This window comes from Triturus cristatus, chromosome 1_2 (assembly GCF_964204655.1).
Source record: "Triturus cristatus chromosome 1_2, aTriCri1.1, whole genome shotgun sequence".
NCBI lineage: Eukaryota > Metazoa > Chordata > Amphibia > Caudata > Salamandridae > Triturus > Triturus cristatus.
Genome location: NC_140580.1, coordinates 13,419,075 through 13,443,741, shown reverse-complemented (window position 1 = coordinate 13,443,741; position 24,667 = coordinate 13,419,075). Strand labels below are relative to the sequence as shown.

Genomic DNA, 24,667 nt, shown 5'->3' with positions numbered 1-24,667 from the left:
TGCAAGGCTTGTAAATTAAATGCTATTAGTGGGCATGCAGCACGAATTGTGCCACCCACTTCAGTAGCCCTTTATACATGTCCAAGGCCTGTCATTGCAGAGCCTGTGTGTCCAGTTTTAAACTGCCATGTCGGCCCGGCAAGTTAACCCTCTTGCCAGTGATAGAAGGAAGAATGGGATGCATCACGTAGAGACCCACACAGTTCTTAGACCCAAGGCCCCCATGTGAATCATTCAGGTTAGAGATAGTTTCAAACCTTTGCAATCATGAACAGGCCAGTACATGGAAACAAATACATATAGCAGTGGGTTCAGCAGAAATAGACAGTACATCACGCATTAGTTTCAGGAAACATCTAGTGGTTAGTTCAAGCTGAGCCGTTGCATGAAAATAGGTTACATTCACCTTCAGTTTCAGGAAACTTGACAGAATATTTAGTGGTATGTTGAGATGAGCCATCTACCAAATAAGTCACAATTTGGCCACACAAACAGTTTACTGCAATCACCATCTGCAAGGGGAACAAGCTGAGATGCACCAATCACATAAGTCAGACTGGCACCATCAGTGCTGAAGCCGGACCTTGTGTCCACTGGGATGCTAAGTCTGCTGCTAATTTTCTGGTCCGTGAGGTAATACCCCGGTGGGGTGCTCCTGAGAAGATCAGATTCGACAATTGCTCACATACTTGACCAATATTATCTTCTCCCACCTCACCACTTTGTTAGGAAGGGCACAAATTCTCTTCAACTTACCACCCTCAAAGCAATGGCATCGTGGAGCACCTCAACGGCCTCCTAAAAAAAAAAAAAACAGTAAACATTGAGTTGTACAGTCTCCCACTAGCAACGTTCGACTTAAGATACACCTCAGGATCAGGTGATCCTTTGATCCCACATCAGATAGTGGCAAAGAGAGTAATTAACATATTTGTGCCACTAACTAGACATAAGTTGCAGACTGAGAATGCACCTGAAGTAGTACAGAGAGTACACTTGAAGTAGTACAAACTGAGATGCCTGTTTACTTGTCTCAGCTAACCAAAGCGTCACAGTTTGTTTCTAAACAGGTTACACATGTAGCTGATACCTGCATTAATGTCCCTTCAGCTGACGCCCCTCCAGTAAATGACCAACAGACACACTTGCCATTGGGAACTTTGTTTGCAAGTGGAGATATCCTAAGTCTCAAGGAGCCTTCCCTGTAACAGACAGCGCATCGACTGCAGTGAAAATTTGTGGTCACAAGCCAGGGATCTCTCTCTCCAACATCTGCCTGGCCCCAGCTGTGCCATCTATCCCTTCAGAAACTGAGCAGGAAGAAGTGGGAGAAAAGGAGAAGCAACTAGAGTAAAGCCTCCCTCTACCACTTCAACAAGAGACAATATGTATTTCAAGTTGTGTGTTCAATTTTTGTTTTTCTTCCTCGGTGTACTGATACTGATGCTTTTAGTCCTCACATATTTATAATTCTGTTTTTCCGACATCCACTATTACTCACAGGCACAGAACCGCTAATAATGATACTGACCATCACCCTCTCCACACTGCTTTGAATGAGAATATTTGGTACCAGCACATGCATAGTATAGGCATATCCATGTCCAACACCAGCTGTTATGTATGCTCCCTCATCCCCCGGCAGTAGACACATTGCGTTACCCTAAAGAGGTATCCCCAAACATTACATGCTGTCTCTTGCAACTCTTTTTATGTAGAATAAAAGCACAGCTTCAACCAACACACTTTAGCCCCATTCTTGTGCAAGTTAACACAACTAGATTTTATACCACCTCTGAAGTACTGCAGATCCTGACAGATGAGAGTAAGAGATCAGGTATCAAAAATTAGGAAAGCACGTCATAAGAGAGATTGGTCAAAGTGGGAAAAATTGATATTAGACCAGGGCATCTTAGGGCTTACTCAACCCTGGTCCAGATGTAATAACTATAAGGCTAAGCTACTACCCCTGATTGCACAACAGACCAGATCTCAGCATCACAGGATCAGTATTTGCCCACAATAAATGGCATAGTGGAGCAAATTTCACATGTAGAGCACTATCATTATGGAATGGTACTGAGTCAGACAGCCCTTTAAGATTTGATAAGATAATTGGACAGTGTCAACAAATATGGGCTGTGAAAATACATACACCGAAACTACCACACACCCTAGAATAGCAATGGAATTAACAAAGTTTTCTATTTGTTTCAGAGGAAATGGGACAGTAAAAGTGGGCAGGAACCTCAAGTGCAACATCACTACATACAATGCCAATATGCAGAGGGGCACCTCCAGCTTGATGGACCATTACTTGACTCAACTGAAAGGGCATCTACTCCCTTGTGACTCTACACATCCCATCCCTGGTGATACCAGTAGTGGACATCTCAGAGTTACATGACCATCCCATGAGCCGTCCAATGACCTTATTTCATCACAACTGGAAGAAAACAGCTGCCGAATTCTTTGGCACTGCAGTTTGGGAAGTATTTCCACAAGAACATAGTCTTTAACTACGCCCAGTGATCTTCTGGAGTATCCTACCATCTTTTCAGGCAAACGCAACTGCCCGATGGCTGCAAATAACCAGGTGGGAGTTGATGAAGACTATTAATGCAACAAGGGACATCTTAAGGATTTTGGTATTTTGGGGGCCCCTGTTCGGAACAGCTTCAAGTTTATGATCCAATTTCAGCTCTTTCATGCCCTCTTTGACCAGGTCACTCACATTGCACAAGCACAATCGTCCAAATTCTAAATGTGTTTACATCTAATATTCAGGGATACGGATGCGTGTTTTCAATATTGTAATACAGCAGCAGCCCACTAATATTACTGCAGATAATCTCTGAGACACCCTCCCATTCCTCATAAGTGAGGTCCTGTATCGAACTAAAAAACTTTTTTATGGATGTTGCATGAAACATAAGCACACTTTCGCTACAAAATGTCTATAATAGACTCTCACACTCACATAACCCATGTTAAGAATAAATTAAAGGAAAACCATATTTAAAACAATCTACTCAAGACTTAGTAAAGGTCCTTAGGGAAGACTGCAGAACAGAGAACTCTATCAGGGGGGCCCCGGAAAGGCTGGGGCCCTAGGCCAGAGCCCACTTGGCCCATCCCTTAAAACATTTCTGAATGCAACAAAAGATGGATTTAACAACATTAAAGAAGAACTATGTGCCATTAGATTGATGGTAATGCAGCACAGATACATGCTGAACCTAATGACAGCCATGGAAGATGCGAGAAGATTGGGTCGACCTGCTGTGCGAATGTGCTGGCCAATGATGCAGACAATGGTACATTGACTGAGGCCATTCAGACATTGTATGACCTACAAAACAAAATGGTTTGTGAGGGGGTGCCCCTGACAGGTGGTTTGTGGGTTGATTCGATTGAGTGCCGTCCTGGATGTCAAGGTAGTTTGCGGCCTTGTTGCCTCTAGTGTTATTGTTGCTCTTGACATCTCTTAGTTTTCCGATAGCAATAGCATGCTGCAAGAGGATGACAGCTAAAATTGAAGGAGTGTTTATGGTTAGGAAACATACTAAGGAAGCCAAGGGACAGGGTAGTGAGTATGAGATAATCCCCATAGGAGATGATAGGTTAGGAGAGGTAATTGAAGAATCAACTAGAGGGAGGAATAATAGAGGGAAGAATGGAATGCATCGCATAAAGACCCCAGACCCCCATTTGAATCTTTCAGGTTAAAGATAGTTATAAACCTTTGTAAGCAATGACAGGCATGTACATGGAAACAAATATGTAAAGCAGTGCGTTCAGCAGAAATGGACAATACATCACACATTAGTGTCAGGAAACATCTTGAGGTTAGTTCAAGCTCAGCCTTTGCACGAAAATAGGTCACATTTACTTTAAGTCTCAGGAAACTTGACAAAACATTTAGTAGTGAGTTCAGATGAGCCATCGTACCAAATAAGTCACAGAAAAGTCAAACAAATAGGTTACTGCAAACCCCATCTGCTAGGGGAACAAGCCGAGATGCAGCAATCACATAAGAGCCTGCTTCCTCTAAAGGTTTGCAGACTCTTGCACCATTTGCCTAAACATATGTATAGGAAGAAATACCAGGTGCGCATCCTGCCCTAGAACATACTGATGCACATATGCACGCTTCTGCAGAAATCACACGTCCACACCTAAAGATCAGGTGGCAGGTCAGATAGCTTGGGCCAATTAGCATTTAGCACAATATAACCATGCACTGTGCAGTTACATAAATGTATCTCTGCTCCTTTAAATTCTGAGAACCGAAACACACACAGGGTTTCCGCTCATCATGTGAGGCTAGGCCAACGTATGTGTGCATCTGAGAAATTGCTACATCTACTGATGTTATCTTGTATGTCCTGTGGGAACACTGATTACACAAAAACTGTGATGAACTTGTCACCTTTTCCTTTGTGGTTTGGTTGAATAAATATCACTGCCCTGTGTACAGTACTTCATACATCAGACTCATCTTCATGGAGGTGTCTGATCTCCCCAGCAATTGAATAAACCTATATTTTGTCTATTTGGCCAACTCTGGTCGATGCGGGATTCCTAACGTCAGCAGGTCAACAAATACAACACGCACAATTGATCAGCGACCTCCTTCAAGCCTTACTACTACCATTAGAAGTGGCTATCATAAAATGTGCAGCACATTCTTCATCGAAAGACTATGTCTCAAAAGGAAACTCATTCATTGATGGAGAAGCAAAGAGGATAGCGCTTACAGGCTGCCAACTAGCGATGGTACAGATGATAAACACCAAAAAAGACACAGATATTAGCAATGACTCACTGCATTTTGACCCCATGCACATACAAGAAAGGGTTGAGGAAAATGAAAAAGAGGGCCAAATGGGAGAATATGCCTGCCTTCATCAATGCTTCCCTCTATGGCACGCCTCTTTCACGGCCCGTCCCACGTGGGCCGAGATGGCATGATCAGACTGTTTTCCCAATGTTGGTACAACAGCAAGTTTCGCCAAATAGCAGAGATTTTGTAGGCAATGCTCTATTTGCGCACAGTATAACACTGGGAAGGGTACACCAACTGTACCTGGCCATTTCCCACTGCCCCACGGGCCATTTGAAAGCCTCCAGATGGAATTCATAGACATGCCCCCCACCCACAAGTACAAGCATGTGTTGGTAATTGTGTGCATGTTCAGTAAGTGGACCGAGGCCTACCCGACAAAGAACTGTGATGCACATACTGTTGCTAAATGCCTCCTACAAGAACTTATCCCGCGTTTTGGAATTCCAGCCCTTCTGAGCTCAGACAATGGGCCTGCGTTCATTTCTCATGTGATAGGGGAAATATGCAAGGGACTTGGGGTCACACAAAAACTACACTGTGCCTATCACCCACCAGTAGCGGGTGCGGTGGAAAGAAAGAATGGGGTGTTGAAAAATAAAATTGGAAAGATTTGTGCATCAACTAAACTCTCATGGGTGGATGCACTACCACTAGCCCTGCTTGCAATGAGAAGCACACCAGATAGGGTAACAAAACTCAGCCCCCACGACATAGTGTTTGGACGTTCAATGAACATTGCAGGCCATATGTCCACAGCCCCGCTATCAGTTACAGATGATCTGCTTTTATGTTATTGCAAGAAACTAACAGAGACTTTAAGTTTATCTTCATCGCCAAGGTTCTGCAGGCTCTTCCGGAAGCAGCAACCCCACCGCCACATGACCTGCAGCCTGGTGAGTGGATCTGGGTAAAGGCCCACACCCGACGGCACTGCCTCCAGCCAAGGTGGAAGGGACCTCACCAGATACTACTAACAACAACGACAGCAGTGAAGTGCCAAGGTTTGACATCCTGAATCCACAGTTCCCACACCAAGAAAGCAACAGGACCAGACAGCAGTGAATCAGCTCCACCAGCACCACTGATGACATCTGAGGCACCTCGCCGGTACAACCTTCGCTCCACCACGCAAGACAAGACCAACAGGAAGTAAGAGGCAGCTACCTGCTCGTGGCAGGCCAGGCCTCCGATGGAAGACATTATATACCAGAGCCGAACACTTGCTGTGCATGACAAGCCAGGCCTCTGGGTATCATCCATACGAAGACACCTGTATCTGTTACTTTTCTAAGGTAGTGCCAACTGTCATGTGCTAGTAACCTCTGACAGTATATCGCACAGGCGCTAACGTCACCTTTTCACAAGTGTTGCTGGCGTCTGTACCAAAAGGCACTTAGCGGTACAGAACCTGCTAGGTAGATACCATAAGACAATAATGTTAGGTATAGCTCCAAGTGGACATTGTCATAAAGACATAAAGACCGTGTTACTGATTTGGTCCACAGGAATAGAAATAACAGGTGTTATAAGATTGGCTGTGCCAAAACCCCCGCTGCTGAGTAAACTGAGACTTCTGATACTGTACCTTATTTCATTTCCAAGTTTTGGAGATCAATTACCAGAACAAGACACAGAAGAAACTCGCCTGGACATTTTACATTGTGTTGTATATACACTTGAAAACAGTGGAATAGGCATTATCAGAGATACCCAACTATGAAGAAAAACTAAACCGGACACACCTTTTTCCAAATAGAATATTGGGATAACCAGTAAACAATACACCAGATAGGATTTATGTACATATCACCTTCGTAGCTCCCTGCTTAGAAACCCCTTCAATATTATCTAGCTCTTGGCCAAGGAATCCGCTTCAAAGTAAAATAGCGTTTGCCTGTCTGGGTAGGCCACTGCAGTTCCCAGATTTGTTATCACCCACAGGCGTGTATACAGGTCCACCAGCCGAAGACCTCAAGATAGGGATCTATCGCACAGTCCTCCGGGCAGTAGGAGACGAGCTAGTGAAGGACCTTGATTCAGGCACTTGGGAGGATAAGACAGTTGCTTGAGTAAGGGCACGGAACACGAAAGGAAGACACTGATCAATACAATGCAACGTTGTGAGGAGGGAAGACAAGGGTGGTCAGCAGTGCTACTGGCAATACTGTCACCAGTACCAGGAATTATAGTGACGGCAGTGATAATAATATATGCAAGGGATCTTGAGATACCGTTCTTAAATGGTCAAGTTGGGAACAGGAGAAATGCAAATGCAACCTTGAATGGCAGCAAAATAGATTTTCCGGAAAGAAACATTTTGGGCGGGGTTGACATTAAAGCAGGAGGGGTGAGAAAATTGTGGGATGAATACAATGGGAATCAATATGTTGAAATGATGAAAATGTATGTACAATTTATGAACATATCCGAATGTTATGTATGCACACATCTGCCTACAAACACACAAAACAGCATGCGTTACAATGCCCTGCCTGTTACTAAATATGTGGGCTGCGTCCTGATGCGTGATATGCTCTTCATTCAACACAACATTCCGCATTAGTAGCACCTCCTGAGAGTAGCACGGTTGCAACAGAACAAGGGACGATACCACCCAAAAGAAAAAGAGTCCCATGCATGAACATGCAACCAACAGGAAGGGACAAAGAGATGCTAGAGGCATTTGACAAAACAACTAGGAATGAGGAATGGAAAGGCAGAGATGGTCGGGACAAAGGGGCGGAAGTAAAGGTACCAAGATTTAGGGTGAAACAACAGCTTGTTGCACCCTCATGCATTCGGAATGATAGGGGAACAACACCTGCAAAGAAAGCAGTGCAGGTGCGCCCCTTCCAATTCAGGGAACCATGCACATTTCAACAACTGCTGAAGGGGAGGGAGGAAATGAGCTGCTGTTTGGGATGTGACATTGCAGATTTAGTAAAGGGTGAGCAGGGATTAAGGGAATGTTATGCAAGGTATGATAGAACATTCGGCACTTCAGAAAGTGAAGGGTCAGTAACACCTCCAATAACACCCTCAACCTTCGTTGCTGAAAGTAACTGCCCACACACAACAAAGCTGTCACGGATTAGATAGAGCGGTCAGAAGTTTTCACCTGGGCTAGTGGGTTTCAAGGGAAAGTTTTTTGTCTGTGGGAAATGGGCATACTTTTACTTGCCCCCAGGATGGTACGTCAGCTGTTATCTTGCCTTTATCATACCACAAATGACTTACTTCTCCGACTTAGCACAGATCACACATCAAGGCCGGCTGCCACGGAGAGTTAGTAGGACGCTAGGATGGGTAGACAACGTCATGACCGGTCTTGGGGCAATGGTCCCTGGTGCAGGAATGATATATACCTAGGCTGTCCGGAATTCGGTTTAAACCGACTCTGACCAACAGTACCCTACCGGATGAAAATCAGCTGACCCGGTTTAAACCGAGTGTCACTGATTTTCATAGTTGACGGGGGAGAGGAGCTGTTGTGGTTTGCCGTCTGTCTAACTGCGGCTGCACCCGAGTTCTTCACAGGCCACACAAAGACAGTAGAGCTGTTTGTGTCGTGTTTTGTGATGTGCTTCAGTAAAGGCGGGAGCCGGCTCCGCTGCGCAGCGCTCTACGTTCACATCTGTGTGTTGTCGCCTTTCAGAGCCGGCTGCTTGTGTGAGCTGCAGCTCGACTGTTTATGCTGATTTGCACGGTGGTGCTGCCGTGTTCCTTTGCTAAGCGGAATAATTAGTTATTTCGTGGCACACCTGTGACATTCTTCCACACTAGCTGGCTGGTGAGACGCCCAGCTGGAACTCTATTTCCAGACGGCTAATGGTGCTCGCTGCGGAGTCAACTCTCCTGAAATGAAGGGAAATGAAGCGCAGCGATGCTTACGTTTCAGTGTGGAGGGAAAGGCTTGAAATCGAGAAATGTTTGAAGTCAAGCGGATTTTTTTTTTTGTTTCACTCCATTGTGGGCATACAGTCACCCTCACGTAATATGCACAGCACACGGCAGGATAGTCAATTTAAATATCGGTTATAAAAGAGGCTTTGTAATTCTAACCGCATAAACAGTGTGAGAAGGGTGCCATCGCAGTCAAGCACTAAGGGTGCGTAGGCAAGAGGCGCAACTAGAGTCACTAGAGTCACTTTGACCATATAGGGTATTCCCCAAGAAGTGTTTGTGACATGGGTTGATGAAAGGAACATTTGGTGTTTCTCACCAACTGGCGCTCTTCATCGTTAGTGTTCCTCCATGATTACACAAGACTGTGCCTAGCAGAGCAATGTGTATGATCGACTAACCCAGTTTATTTCTTCCTCATCCATGGATTCTTCAGTGATGCACCTTCACTGGATGATTGTCCATCAGAGTATAGGTGAGGGGTTTGCTGTAGTACCATTCCTCGGGTACCTACTTGTGGAAGCGCAGTAGGCATGCATTTTGTTGAAGTTTGCACACCACTTGGAGCTCACACGTGTATTGAATACGGCACTGTGCATAAGCCCTGAATCCACATGCTGGCATCTTGGTGGTATGTTTTTTTTCCCTGAACACTGACATTGAGATATCTTATCCTAGGAGATAGGATGTGTTTTATATCACAGTGTTAAATGGACAGTGTAAGACTCAACGTCACTCAGGTTCTACTTTTCCATGTGCGTGGATATGGTTCTCCATTGTCATCCTAGTGCAGAGCCTAGCTCCTCTTGGATTCCACTTCAGTTTTTCTCGACGTTTCGATCTCCAGTTTGTGGCCATTAAGTCTGTGCCTGGTGACTGTCTGTCTTTGTTGGCTTCCCTTTGGAGCTGTTGTTTGTTTGGCCATAGCCCATGTTAAGGGATGGCCAACAATCTAGCTTTGTGTTCATCTCAGAAATGGGGCGGCACTCTTTTTGGGGGCAGTGGATGTGAGCAAGTCGTGTCTGTCAACTAACACCACCACACGACCCCTGTGAACAAGTCGTCAGTTGGCTGCCACCCCTCCCGCACCCAGAGAACAAGCTGTCTGTTGCCCTGCTCTTACCTGCACCTAAACTTAGGGGCTGCCCTGGGTGGCAGTAGGTCTAGCTACCCCACTGGCTATATTTAGTGTGTACATCAAGACCACTGAGCTTACCCTGGCTCTCACACCATTTCACTTCTCCTCAGAGAGCACATGTGGTATAAAAACTTGAAAATATACCAAAATATGCTGTAAATCAGGGCAGGCGTTACGCACTACTGAGCCATGCTTGAGGACAATTCTGTCCTAACTTTATGCCTCCACATATTGTCCATGATAAATTCAACATGAATTATTTTTGTAGCTAGGTGAAATTTCATCCCTAATCACGGACCAGATATGGCCCAAACTCAGCTCTCAGTGATCCAATTTTCCAAATACAGATCAACCAAAAGTTCAGAAATTTCTAAGGAGTGGCAAGTAGAGCGGGCATTTAAATAAATCTAAATCAGGGCGAGTCAACTCTACCAACCATCTTGAAACCTTCGACTTGTAAAAATGTATTTGGACCTCATATACACTGTATGTACACTGTCTATATACCATGCATCAATGAAGAAATCAAGCAATAATAAAAGCAAAACGTTCCATAAACACCGGTAAAACACAGTTTCAGTTGTTTTTTATGGCGCGAAAATGAGTAACCACTGAAAAGCACTGTTTTTTTGAGGTATTGAAATCACTGGAAAACACTGAAAAAACACCACCAGAATTCACCAAAAATAGAATCTGAAAACAGGAAAGCCTATATATACCACACAAAGAATACATGAGTTAGCAAGAATGATTGAGGACCTCGCTGACTCCACAGCAGCAAGGATGGGGAATATTACGGAAGAACTGAGTGCCATGAGGGCTGTAGTGATACAGAACAGAGTTGCGTTACACATCATCCTGGCCAAAGAGGGTGGAGTCTGCAACGTCATCCACCAGCAGTGCTGTTCGTATATACCTGACAACAGTGGGAATATATACAAGGCGATAGAAGTAATAGATAATGTCAGGGACGAAGCACACAGCTTACATATAGGAGAAATGTGGGAAACCGTTCTACTATGGCTACAAAGCTGGGGATCATGGATATTGGAGTTGGTCATTATAATAACGGTTTTAATTACCCTATGCATCATGATCAACTTCTGTACAGCGTGCTGTGCTGCCTTTTCTGCAGCCTGTGCTAATCGTGTAGCAAGAAGTAGTAGTGATAGACACCACCTACACGAAGATGAAGGGATCGAATTGGAATCGCCAAAAATTCCATTATGTGATTTGGTATCAGATGGGGCGATGTAGAAGCCGTAAGCTTCCAGGCCATGTTAAGTTGACATGAGAATCACGGCACAAGATGCTTGTACTTTTCTCTTTCCTTAGAGACTCAGCTTTAGTAACGCAAGGCTTGCTCAGAGAACAAAACACAAACGTGGCAAAAGAAGATGCTCGCTCCCACAATGAATGTTCTAGCATATCACATTTCGCAATGTTTTTGGGCACTGTTATTATGGTGCAATGATGATCTTCAAAGGACCAGAATAGATATTGTACTGTAGGGTGGAAAGTCCCAAAAAGCTGCCCTTGTGGGACACGTGGTCATCAACAGTACACCTTAGGACCATAACATGCGTAAAATCACACTGTAGGCCCATAATTATTGGACAATGAATTGTGCTTAAGTTGTGCTACGTATGATATGATGCTGCATCCTTTTGCGGTTTGGGCCTATATAAACTATCACATACGTCACATCATCGGACACTCAGTATCTATGCTGTCTGTGTTCGTGCCACACGTACCCTATATTGTTTGTTGGTCTCCAATAAACTCTGCTATCTTCTGCGCTGATAGAGAACTGTATTTGTGGTATTATTTCTTATTTCTTTTTCAGCATCCACAGTGGTGTTTCTTTTTTGGATTTTCCCTCCAGCACTAGGCCCATACCTTACTTTTTAAAAGATATAAGTCACCCCTAAGGTAGGCCCTGGACAGCTTCAAGGGCAGAGTGCAGTGTATTTAAAATATTGCACATGTACTTTTAGTGCACTTCAGTACACTTCAGGATCTGAGGATGCTCTGCCAGGAAGAAGGACTTTTGTGCTGCTGAAAGGACTATCACTCTGCTGGACTTTGCTGGACTCCTGCTCTGCTCTATCAGCCCTGCTGCCTGCCGCCTTCTTTGCCTCGGAGTGAGAAGGACTGGAGCTGCATCCCTATACCCCCAGAACAAAAGTGACTCCGAAGGATTGCTGGCTTGCCTTCTGTTCTGAAGTATCAGGGACATCAAAGATTTCCATCAACCCTGCTGCAGCACTTGGACTCTGCCAACTGTGAGTCTTGCCTTGCCAAGTGGTGCCAATCCAGACCTGAGCCCTTGGAAGTGGGTTTTCTGTGCTGCAAGTAACAAAATACACACATCAAGGTTGTTGTGCTGGTCGGAACCAACACATCTCCTTTGGCGCCAACATATTGCCTGCTTCCAGGACATTGCATTGCCGGCTGTGCGGCTCAACAACGATTCATCGCCTACATTGGAGAAAAGCCGACGCATCTCAGTTTGCATGACTCAGAACCTAAGCATCGCCTACATCCAAAGGGTTTGTCGACGACACATCGCCTAACCGGGTCCACTCATTGGGCCCTGTCGACTGCGCAACAAGGTACTTTTTTCAGCAGGACAAAGTTGGTCCCTGGATCCGACATGTGCTCCATCATGGTCGGCCTGAATGTTTGGATTTGACCCATTTAAGTGTGACCAGATAGCCCCGGATCACATTTTATGCTCCTAAGCACTATATTTGCATATTTTGTTTAAGAATTCATAACTCCAGGTCTACTTGTTGGATTTTTCTTGTTTTGCTCTTGTTTTGTTCATTAAATCAAGCTCTTTATTTCTAACCTGGTGAGGATTATTTTTGTGCAGTGTTTTACTGTTTTAAGTGTTGCACAAATACTTTGCACATTGCCTCTCATGTTCAGCCTGACCGCTCTGTGCCAAGCTACCCGAGGGTGAGCACACATTAATTTGAAGTGTGCATCTGACAATACAATAGGGGTCCCTAATTGGACAGGGTGCATGCCTCTGCCAACTAGAGACCCAATTTCTAACAGTTAGGTAGGTAGGTAAGTATGATAAATAATTTAGGTTAATATTGGTAAGTTAGTAATTTGTTAGTAAGTTCTAAGTAGATGCAAAAGGTATGATACATAAGTAGGTATGATAGGTTACATAATGTGGTCTCTAGACTGGATTATGGCAACTTCCTATATCTGGGAGCCGACAAATCCACTATCCACAGACTGCAACTTATGCAGAATGCAGCCGCCAGGCTCCTCTATCAACTACCAAGTTTACCTCGGTCTCCTGCCTTCTTCGCAATCTTCACTGGCTGACTGTGTTGAACTGAATCAAGTTCAAAGCTCTTTGCTATATGTGTAGGGTCAAATATGGATCTGCTCCTAAATACCTTCTTGATTTAGTCCACCTATACCATCCCACCCATCCCTTGAGATCCTTTCTGCAGACTGGGTTCATTGTACCTAAGACCCGCCTGGCTCGTATGAAAGGCAGTTCTTTTTCCTACTTAGGGCCGCTACTATGGAATTCCCTGCCAGCTCCCCTGAGAGATTTGACATCCCTTCTTGCTTTTCATAAGGGTCTAAAAACCTTCCTTTTCTAACATATATGTAGAACATTTCTTCCTTTTCTCTACTCCCGCCCTGCACCGGGAAACCCCTAGGCATAGCTGTGCACATTATAAGTTTTGTCATAATAATAATATTAACAATATGTTAGGTCTAGTATGGTACGTGGATAGGTTTGGTACTCTGCTTATACCATTATGGCATTTCCAAATTGCACAAATGGTAGTGCACTGAAAAGTTAAAGTTCATTTAGATACCATTCCAAATTTGAATTATATGTTTTCCAAGTTGTCTTTATTTATCTTTGGTGATAACAAAAGACAGCCAAAGCATTGCGTTACCCCATGTGAACTTCCTCAAGGCAATTGTGATTATGCATCCGCCAAACAGGCATCTCGTTCCTCTAATCCACACGTTGTGAACTCTGTCCCTTTATGTGCATCGGATCCTCATATCTACCGCTTATTTCAAGAAGTCAGTGTCGGCTATTACGTCTCGATCATCAACACCTTATTTCGTGTCCTCAGATATCCAGCTACCATGGCGTACGGTCTCACGTCTTGCAAAAAGCGTACAAAGGTGGCATTTGTTAAGGAAAAACTTGTCCTTCATGCGCGGGTGTAGGCTGTTGCTCCAGTTTCCTTTAATTAAATCTTAATCAATCACCACACCTGAACAGTATTTGTGGAACCAATTGTTTACACTGTTAATTTTGGGCGACTTCCTGCATCTAGTGCTCACACTTTTGGATGGTATTAAATTCTACACAGTTTGCCTTACAAATTGTTCTATTTAAGCCTTTTCAAAAACATGTTTATCAGCCTGTCACAACTTGTTCTCTTCATTAAGTCAACTGATTGTTATTTATTTAAATGAAAGGTGCACATCTAATTTTGAAGGCACTGATGCTTGTATTGTAAATGTGTTTACTCATAAGACTCATTGGCTTACTGGAACATCTACAGAATCAAAGGCAGGCCTTGATAATGTTATGTTCCATGTATGTACCCTATATATTCTTCCCTACAGTACATACATAACGTTTCTAAGGGACTGACCTTTTACCTAGATTCAACACTGCATTCAGAACGCGGGTTTTTCCCTAGTTCAAATCTCATACATTATGCATGAGGCTTCTTGAAAGCACAGCAGGACTAACGGCAGGACGAACATCTTCTGCATAATGTCTCTATATAAAGTTCAGGCACAACATCATCCTTTAGGCCAACACAGTAACACAGCAAGGTAAGACCCCTGGGCAGATCTATGGGTATATATACTTCATGTCTTGCTTAGAACGATAGAGGAGACCGAGACTTCCCGGCTGACACACTGACCAGAGACGCTGAAGTTCCTGCATGCAGACACTCCAGCTCGTAGTGGTCTAACATCCCTCGCGGGGTGTCCAACTCGAGACCAGGATGGGGTCCCATATTCTCTCATTCTCAGGTAATGGGGTGGACTAGATCCTAGAGGGATTCTTGGCATAACACCTACACTGATGCTAGGTACATTTAGGTACATCTAGTTAGGGAGGCATCGTAGGAGTACGCACTTTTTATCATGTGTTTTATATACTTGTATGTATTCATGTGATTGTTGCAAGATGGTAGAGCTATACCATCCATTTACTTTCTTAGTGCTTCTAATCATATATCTCTGCTACTGTGTAATGGTTGTTGCAGCTCATCTGTTCAATAAATTCTTATTGAAAACACCCAGCCTGTTTATTCTGTGTATCTCTCTGAGACAACTAGGTGAGCACCAGTGACTGAGGCAAAGGTAGTGTATTGTTTCCACGATTCTGAGGGATCAGGGTTGTCATGTTTGAGGTTGCCAAGAACCATTCTCTCCCCAATAAGAGGCGATTATAGTGGCACATGTTTACTTTTTGTAAGATTGTGTGTAACCATTTGCCTACTGATGCTCAATACCATAAACCAGTGGCCTTGAAACAAGTTATATGGAGACTCACTCTAAATAGCAGATTTAAGTCTGAGCCCCCAAGTTCCATAATATTTAGGAAAAGCTCTTGGACATTTTCTATGGGTGCTTCCCACTGGATATTGAGGAAATAGTAATTTAATCTGCTTAACCAGTATTCCCTATGGGAACAGCTAAATCCAAAACAGTGAAAGAAACTGTTGGTGATGTATTCACTGTAGTTACATGCTAACATTAATTTAGGCATGTGCCACTTCTTGAAACTATGCCTGTACGGGAAATAAGGTGACTTTAGGGGTGACTTATTTAGATCTTAGTAACAGGTTTTAGGGCCTCTATGAGCCATTTCACTGGACCAGAGCTTCGTCCTTGACTAATAGAAGCATGCAATGCTAAAATCCATGCTACAAACATGAGAGCTTGCAGGCTGCAGGGGGCCTGGCCTCACTAGAGGTTGGTGTCATGCTTCCTGGGTCACAAAGTAGAAGGCACAATATCATGCTTCAGTCCACATGTGCCATTTAATTTTACATCACATATGTGTAGTTTATACACCATATACAATGGTCTTGTAGTAAAATTAGATATGACAAATGGTGTTTTAGGCCTATTTTGACTTTGTTTTAGGGGTCAGCGCACATCTAATTGGCACTGGATAGCAGTCCCTGTGTTAGAGTTCAAAATAACCAGCAGGTAAGTCCCCAAAAAACTGAAAAATGAGTGTTGATCACCCAAAAAGGGGTCGCTCTGCAACTTTAAGCACATATCAAACTGAATAAAGTTGACAGGAGGTGCTGATTACATAGTCATCAGCAAAGGTGACGTTCGTCAAGAGAAGTTGTCACTGCAATCCAATCGTGCAACCAAGAAAAAGCAAACAATACCTTACTGCACAGCAGAGCCATGCTTCAGCACAGGCGAAAAATGGCTTAGAAATACATCCAACCAGGGAAAAAAGTCCAGAGCGTGATTTAGAAAGAGAAATGAAGAACACGGGAAACAAAAGATACCTAACTGCACGGCCAAAGACCTGCTCTCTCCCTCTGCAGCTCTGCTGTGCCGCTGCCCTGTGCAGGTAGGGGTTCGAGCCACTGTCTAGAGTGTATTGTGCCCGTCTTGAGTCCCTCTGCAATTGTGCCTTGTACTTTGGTTAATATTTGTTGCCTTATGTTTACTGTGCCCTTTTTTTTCACTGTATTGTTGCCTTGCCTTATTGTGCGATTTTCTGTTTTGCCTTATTGTGCCATTCTCTGTTTGTTGAGCTCTCGGCCTGTTTCTCGCATCCCTTTCCTTACGCTGCTGCCCCCATGGCCCCTCCCCTCTGCCGATTCCCACTCCCGCCTCCCAGCTGCGCCTCCCTCCTCCCTTCCCTTTAATGGCAGCCGATGCGCTGCCGTGCCGCTAGCGCGCCTTTGCAAGCCAGTCTGCGCCCGTCCGCGACCCGACCTGGACCAGCGACAGGGACCCTGGCTCTCCAACCATCTACCACTATGATCCAGCTGCCCTCCTTGCACTCAACCCCTGAAGGAACAACAACTGCCAGCTGTCGACGCCAAACACCACCCATGGCCAGTTCTCCTGCTGACAATCCTTCACCATCCAATGCACCCCCACGACCTCCGCACCCAGGCCAAATGCCCGCACCACCGAGCCCTGAAGTGCATCCTCCTCTACGTGTTCTACCTGCACAGACATGCCATAGAGATCTGGGACATCCTCGACACCCTCTCGCCAGATGTCGCCTTCTTCACGGAAACCTGGACAAACGACACCTCCGCCCCCGACATCATCACCACAATTTTTGACGGCTACAAGATCCAGAAGAAGGACCGCCCCCACCACCCAGGAAGAGGACTCGCCATCACACACAAGACCTCCCTCCGTCTCTTCACCTCCAGCACAAGCGACTGCCTCTCCAACACGAACACCTCCACTTCCAGATCCAGACTAGCCCCAGAACCATGCGTCACTGCACCCTTGCCTACAGACCCTCAGGGCCTCGCACTCCTTTTACCACCACCATTGCCGACCTCATCCCACTCCACGCCATCGCCTCCACAGACTTCATACTCATCGGAGACCTGAACGTCCACCTTGCCAACCACAGCGACCCCGACTCCACCGCCCTCCTGGATAACCTCGCCAACCTCAGACTGAAGCAGCTCATCACCACCCCCACCCACAAGGCCGGTCACATCCTCTAACCCATCTTCACAGGAGGGACCCACATACACTTCAGCTACACCTCGCAGCCCCTCTGCACAGACCACCACTGTGCACACTTCTCTTTCAGCACCACCACTGCAAACAAGCCAGCCCTGTACCCGCCACAGAGGAATTGGAGCAATGTCACAGTGGAGCACCTCAACTCCACCCTCATCCATGACCCCCCCCTGTGCCACGACCAATGCTAACTCTGCAGCCACGGAACTACACCCCTGGATCACCAGCTGCGCAGACAAGCTCGCACCCCTCTGCCACCCCGACAGACGACACCCCAGAAGTCCAAGAAGCCAGATGCTCATGCAGACGACTCGAGAAACAATGGAGAAACAGCAAAACCAACGCAGACCAGACCACCTACAAGCCACCATGACAGAATACCACCACCTCATTAGAGCCACCAAGAGGATCTTCATCCAGAACAAAATCTTCACCAATGCCAGCAACTCAAATGAGCTCTTCAAAATCATCCAGCAGTTCACCAAACCCCCCAGCGAAGCCACTGACATCACACCGTCCCTGGACCTCTCCAACAAGCTCGACTCCTACTTCCACCTGAAAATCAAGGCCCTCTAGACAACTTCAGTGAACAGGCCCTAGAAACCAGCGTCGCCTCCAGCAATTACAGCCAGCCCACCATCACCACCTGGACACCGGTCACCACCGAAGACACCACCACGACAATGAAGAGCACTTATTCAGGAGCCCCGACAGATCCCTGCCCGCCTCCACATCTTCCACAGAGCTGTGACCGCCATTTCAACCAAACTACGCCACACCATCAATGCCACATTTGAAGCCGGCATCTTTCCCAATGACTGGAAGCGGACAAAGGTCAAGCCCCTCCTCAAGAAACCCTTGACTGACCCAGCAGACCTGAAAAACTTCCGACCTATCTGCCTCCTTCCCTTCGCAGCCAAAGTCACCAAGAAATTCGCCAATGCCCAACTGACCACCTTCGTCGAAGAGAACGCCATCCTCAACTCCTCCCATGCAAATTCCGCAGCAACCACAGCACCAAGACCGCCATCCGCGCCGCCACAGACGACATCCGAGTACTACTAGACCAGGGCCACACAGCGGCCCTCCTCCTGCTAGACCTCTCCGCAGCCTTCGACACCGTCTCCTACTGCCCTCTTGCAGCCAAACTTCATGACACTGACATACGGGGAACCGCCCTCGACTGGATCCGATCATTTCTCACCAGCAGAACTCAAAGGATCAGACTCCCACCGTTCCTCTCCGAACCCACAGAGATCAACTGTGGAATACCCCAAGGATCATCACTCAGCCCCATGCTCTTCAACATCAACATGGCCCCCCTCGCTGCCATCGTCAGACAGCATGCGTTCAGCAAAGTATCCTACGCCTACGACACCCAGCTCATCCTCTCCCTCACGAAAAACCCGAAGACAACAGACTCAGCTTCCAGGAAGGAATAAAAGACGTTGCAGCCTGGATGAGTAACAGCTGCCTAAAACTCAACTCTGAGAAGACAGAGGTTCTCATCCTTGGACCCTCCCCCACCACTTGGGACATCATCTGGAAACCCTCCTTCCCCGACGGACCACGCCCGGAACCTCTGCATCATCCTAGACTCCTCCCTCACCAGATCAATGCCGTCGCCTCCACCTGTTTCAACTCCCTCCGCACCCTTCGCAAGACCTTCAAGTGGATCCCCCCGAACCCAGGAAGATCGTCACACACGCACTCGTAACTAGCAGACTGGACTACAAAAACGCCCTCTACATTGGAATCAACAAATCCCTGCTACACAAACTCCAGACCATCCGGAACACCGCAGCCAGACTCCTCCACGGCACTCCATGGCATGAGCACATGACCCAACACCTGCGAGACCTCCACTGGCTCCCAGTCGAGAAGCCACTCACCCATGCTCCCAGTTGAGAAGCTACTCACCCACACCTACAAATCCCTCCACAACATCGGACCCAAATACCTCAACGAAAGAATCTCTTTCCACATACCAAAAAGAAACGTCCGCTCCGCCAACCTCACCCTACCAGAGACCCTGCGCATCTAAAGAACCAGAGCAGGCGGAAGAGCTCCGAGTCAACATCAGATGTTCCCCTAACCTGCACACCTTTAGGAAGAGCCTTAGGACCTGGCTTTTTTGCTGACACGGAGCTGCACCAAGTCCCCCCCGCACCCTCCCCCCGGCACCTTGAGACCCTCACGGGTCAATAGCACACTTTAGAAGCCCCTGATTGATTGATTGTTTTATTCAGAGTGAGCCAAATACATAAGGTATCAGATAGACGAATTAACATTGCAAACAAATTAGCGCTCACATGAAGGGGTAGTTGGAACTGAACTGTAAGAGAAGCTGGAGGGCAGAAGGCTTTGGACTGCTTACACTATATGGAGAGAGCGCAATCCCGAGTTCATCTGGTCCTGTGACTAAGCTTAATTTGCTGAGGTGACGAGGTGTATGGGGGTTTCCCCACCATTCTCACTCTTTCAGATTCAGCAGCGACAATGGCAGATGGTCAATGAACACCTTTTGGTAGGGCTCATTGTGTTTGATGGCATATGAGGACAAAAAAGAAAAATCACGGAGGCATGGAGGGGTAGTATTCGTCTAGGGTGAAAGGCCAGGATGGGGGTGTTACTGTGGGTGCCAATGGCATCACTGGAGTTTGTCATGGTTGGAGCATTCCTGTGAGCCAGGCATTTGGCTCACGGGGGACATAGTTTAGTAATTAACACATTCATACCTTGTTCACCGATACCAGGCTTGCAATGTATAGGTTTCCCTTTGCGCCCATGCACTGGTTAGTCTCTTCCAGGTTCTCCTATTTCTCTGGCCCCAGCAGCCCTTCACTTATCAGGTTTCCCTCCCTTCCCAGCCTACAGTACCAATGCATTTCTATCTACCTGTCACGTAGGCTTTCCCATTACAAGTGTTTCTCTTTCCCAAGGCATCAATGTCCCCTTTGTCTCTCCACCACTTCGTTCGATTGATATGCCTGTCTTCGGTGGTTTCCCCCTCTATTCACTTCCTAACACTACTTTTCCTTCTTCGTGTTTGTTGAACCGATTGGTCTGCCTGCTGAAGGACACGCTGTGACGCACTCTGCATGTTCCATGGCCTTTGGGTTTGTGCTATTCCTTCCCTCTCTTGCTTTCGATGACCCTATGTTTATTTCTGCACGATTCTTGGTCCCATGGGTCTGCCCCACACCACTCCTGCAGCATTATATGACGATTTGGGCAACGCTTTCAACTTGTCCCAACAAACCTAACCTGAATTTCCCACCCACCTTCCCTGGCCACGATGCCATTGCCTAAATTACATTGCCCTTTTTCCTCAGGGTACCCAAGGGACTGGCTGCCATGATCTCATGAACATGACTCAGCCAGCCCCACAATGTCCTTCGCCCCTGTCGTCCACCCACAATCTCCTCCTCCTGTCTCATTGGTCATTGGCTCCAGCAAGCCTTCCCACTACACCTATTCTATGGGACCTGTTCTGTTCTTGGCGGTGGGAGCCTGCTTCTTGTGGGTGACCCTTCCTCCCATGAGCTCTGTGGCCTTTCTTTTCTTCCTGTATGCCAAGGTTATCCTGTAGCCAAACACATCATTCAACAGCATTGTGCTTCAACACGGTGGCCGAGCTAGACCGAGATTACCATGGCCAGTTTTATTGTAGCAATATAATCAAATGCAATGCTTGATGTATCAGCCTCAAAAGGTTTGCATCCTACCCAATGTTTACACTGTTTGCATCACTCTAATAGGACAGTTCAGCAAAATAGTACAAACATTTAACACAGGTCAGATATGCCTTATAGGCGGGTATCGGTGATGCGGTGATGCACTTCATACATCAGCTTTAAATTAAATACATGAACTTGAGAAAAGAGACCTTGTTCATCTGTAATGGAAAATAATGAAATGAAAACCAACTCCTCTCTTTCTTTCTCTCTTTTTCTCCTTATTGAAACTTTTTGTCTCCGCTAGACGGTGCCAAATGCTTGGCAAAGACAGGGGAAAAGCACTTTTCAGTTTAAGGTGGGCCTGATCTCAAATCCATCATTATAGCGACACCACAGATGGTTACATTATATGAACACCTGCCAGCTAAGACAGGTGGGTGCAGATAGAATTCTATCAATTAATTGGTTATTTACTTTGTAGTAGGCATTTCATGATCTAGCAAATTATATATAGACAGATGCGGATTCATGCAATCCATATACCCCTGGTTCTCTAAACTTACTGTTACTATGTAAGAAAAGAACAGCATCCTTGTAGCCTTGATAGTGGAAGTCATTCAGAACCTGTGGGACAACAATGCATTTTAGTAACTTTAATCAAGAAACTTTAGGACATGTTGAATTGGCATTTATTTGGAATGAACATGAAAAAAGTCACATATTATAATGCTTCTGCCACTAATATTCAAGCACATATCAAAACACAAAAGTGAATGGTTAATGGCAGGCAGCTGGTTCTCAATGAATGGCATTCAAGCCGGTATCCTTCTTAAGGACCTGAAACCCTGGGACTGGTATCACCGCCTGGCCCCTCTGTTTCTGCTCAGCCCTCACACACCTTTGAACACTGTCAGGAATGTGGGCCTCATCTTCGACACACACTGCTCTCTCTTTACCCAGGTGAACTCGGTGACACAAAACATGTTTTTCCACCTCTGTCGCATGCGCTTGATGCTCCCTCTTCTGCTGACTGAAGGCCATACTGTTCTGATCATGGCAGTAGCTCTATCATGTATCAGTTATTGCAAAGCCATCTATGAAGGTTTACCAACCAAAGCACTGATGGGCAAGCACCACATTTTGTCACCCGCTTCTTCTTTACTTTGAAATACTCTTACCATGTGACTTCAGCCCAGAGAATGCTCAACAAGCTGCCCATTAGTAGGAGTAAGACATGGTTTATTTCGGAAAATTATTTCCTCAAAAACATAATACAATATAATACAATTCATAGAATAAACTTAAAAACCAGATAACTTGTCATTCATGATTATACAAAAACAGGCCACAGACTCTTAGAGAAATTGTTCTTCGATTCAATAAGACTCGAGGAGAGCTGCCCCACGGGTTGCTAATGCAACAATCTACTAGACACCATCAAGGTACATTTATCTATTCTAAATTCATGATGCTTCGCGTTACATTTAAAACCAAAGTTCCCATCTCTAATAACATAAACTTAACACGAGCCAACTAGGACATTTTAACAAATATGTTAAAAGTTAAAAAGTTAAAAAGAATGTACAGTTTTTCGAAATTCCATTATATTTATCCCCCTTTAATAGTCCACCAGTTATACCCATCACTTGATAATATTTAAAACTATAAAAAACTTAAAGTGCACGTACTTTATGAATACCACCTAAAGCGGGCGTGGCTTAGCGCCCGGAGAGAATGGCGGCGTTCGTGTGACGCTCCGGCAGGCGGATCGGAATAACCGCGTCCTACGGTTCTCCGGTACAAATGGTGTGCGGTTCCTGACGTCGGATGGTATGCTGTCACCAGCAAGCCTCTTTGCGAGATTCTAGGCAGCCTGTGTTTCCGTGAATCCACTTTATTATGCTCCGTGTTTCTGAGGAGATGTCAGCGGACGCCATCTTGGATTCGACGTTCTTTCTGTGAGGAGAACTCCCGGTGACAGAAATGTGGTACGCTCGCCCATCTGGTGTTTTTCTCCTTCTGGCCACCTAAAAGTTGTACAAACTGAGGTCTCACCTCCTTTGGAGCCCCATGTCTGGATTACTTTTCCCCTGAGTCTTTTGGTTCATTCCCTCATATTATATTCTCTTGCATTGCACCTATTAGACTCTGTCATGGACGTCATCATTTTCTTTTTTTTTTTTTTTTTTTTTTCTTTTTCTTTTTGTCATTGAGCCTGGGAGTATATTTCGGATGTTGTGCTTCCAGACCCTATGCTGGCTTTTCATGTGTGGCGAAATAAAGTTTTAATTGATATCGCCTACACTTAAGGAACCAGGTTATTCTAGTCATGTTACCGGCGATTCGCAAGGTACAATAAAGATTTCTTCTCTGGATACTGGCAATCCTTTGACGGGGAGCACGAACTCACACCTTATGTGTGCGGGATCGGATGAGGTAACCTGTTTGTTTGTTTGAGGTACATCTCTCCTCTCTCCTATGGGCAGAACATATAAGGAATTGCACAAGCCTTCTCCAGCTCCTCGCAAATTTCTCCTTCATACCAGCTCTAGATTTCAGTGTCTGGAAATGGATGACTCCTCTGACCCTTCTGCTAAACTCTCCTCTTCTGCTCCAGCTTCACAAACGAGCGGCGTCGCCAAGGGCTCAATCAAAAGACTCAAAAAGGACCCCTCTTCTCCTCCTAAACAAACTTCACAAGTCACAATGGATATCTTACTGGAGGAAATTAGGGCTTTGTGTCCTTTTATCGAAGAAACTAAAACTACTCTTGAGGAAACTAAATCTACTCTTCAGCTGCTGTCTGATAAATGGTCTAATATTGATGGTCGTGTAACCCTTCTAGAACAATCTGTGGATACTCTTACCTCCTCTGTTGCCAAAGTTGACCCTTTATGCGTTCAAATATCTGCACTCTACAAACAACTTGAGAGTTTAGAGAACAGAAATCGGAGGAACAATCTTCGTATTTATGGCCTGGCAGAAAATTCAGAGGGGTCTGATGCCCTTGCCTTTTTCAAGTCCTTTTTGCCGAAGATTCTCAAACTGCCAGATACCACTAGTCTCAATATTCAGAGAGCTCATCGTTTAGGTCCTCCTCCTACAGGCTTCTCTACTACTCACGTTAAAAGGCCGAGAAGTGTTATCCTCTATTTCCTAGAATACACAGATTTACTAACAGTGTTATCTGCGGCCAGGGCTCTTCCTAGACTCACCTGGTCTGGTAATCAGCTCTTCTTTTCACAAGATTATGCTAAACCTACGGCTGATCGGCGCAAGGAATTCCTTTCACTTAGGCCTCAGCTGCATTCTATGGGAGCGAGATATGGT

General features: G+C 45.6%; 1 protein-coding gene across 1 annotated transcript in view; it reads right to left on the bottom strand.

Annotated features, from left to right (window-relative positions):
• Nucleotides 1–756: 756 nt before the first annotated feature.
• Nucleotides 757–24,667, bottom strand: part of LOC146866641 (omega-hydroxyceramide transacylase-like) — a 301,031-nt gene continuing 277,120 nt past the window's right edge. Inside the window, exons 5-6 of the mRNA XM_085614403.1 lie at nucleotides 21,901–21,961; nucleotides 757–798 (exon numbers count right to left, since the gene is read on the bottom strand). Coding sequence (XP_085470529.1) covers nucleotides 788–798; nucleotides 21,901–21,961 — 72 coding nt within the window. The 3' untranslated portion in view covers nucleotides 757–787. The remainder of the gene's footprint in view (nucleotides 799–21,900; nucleotides 21,962–24,667) is intronic.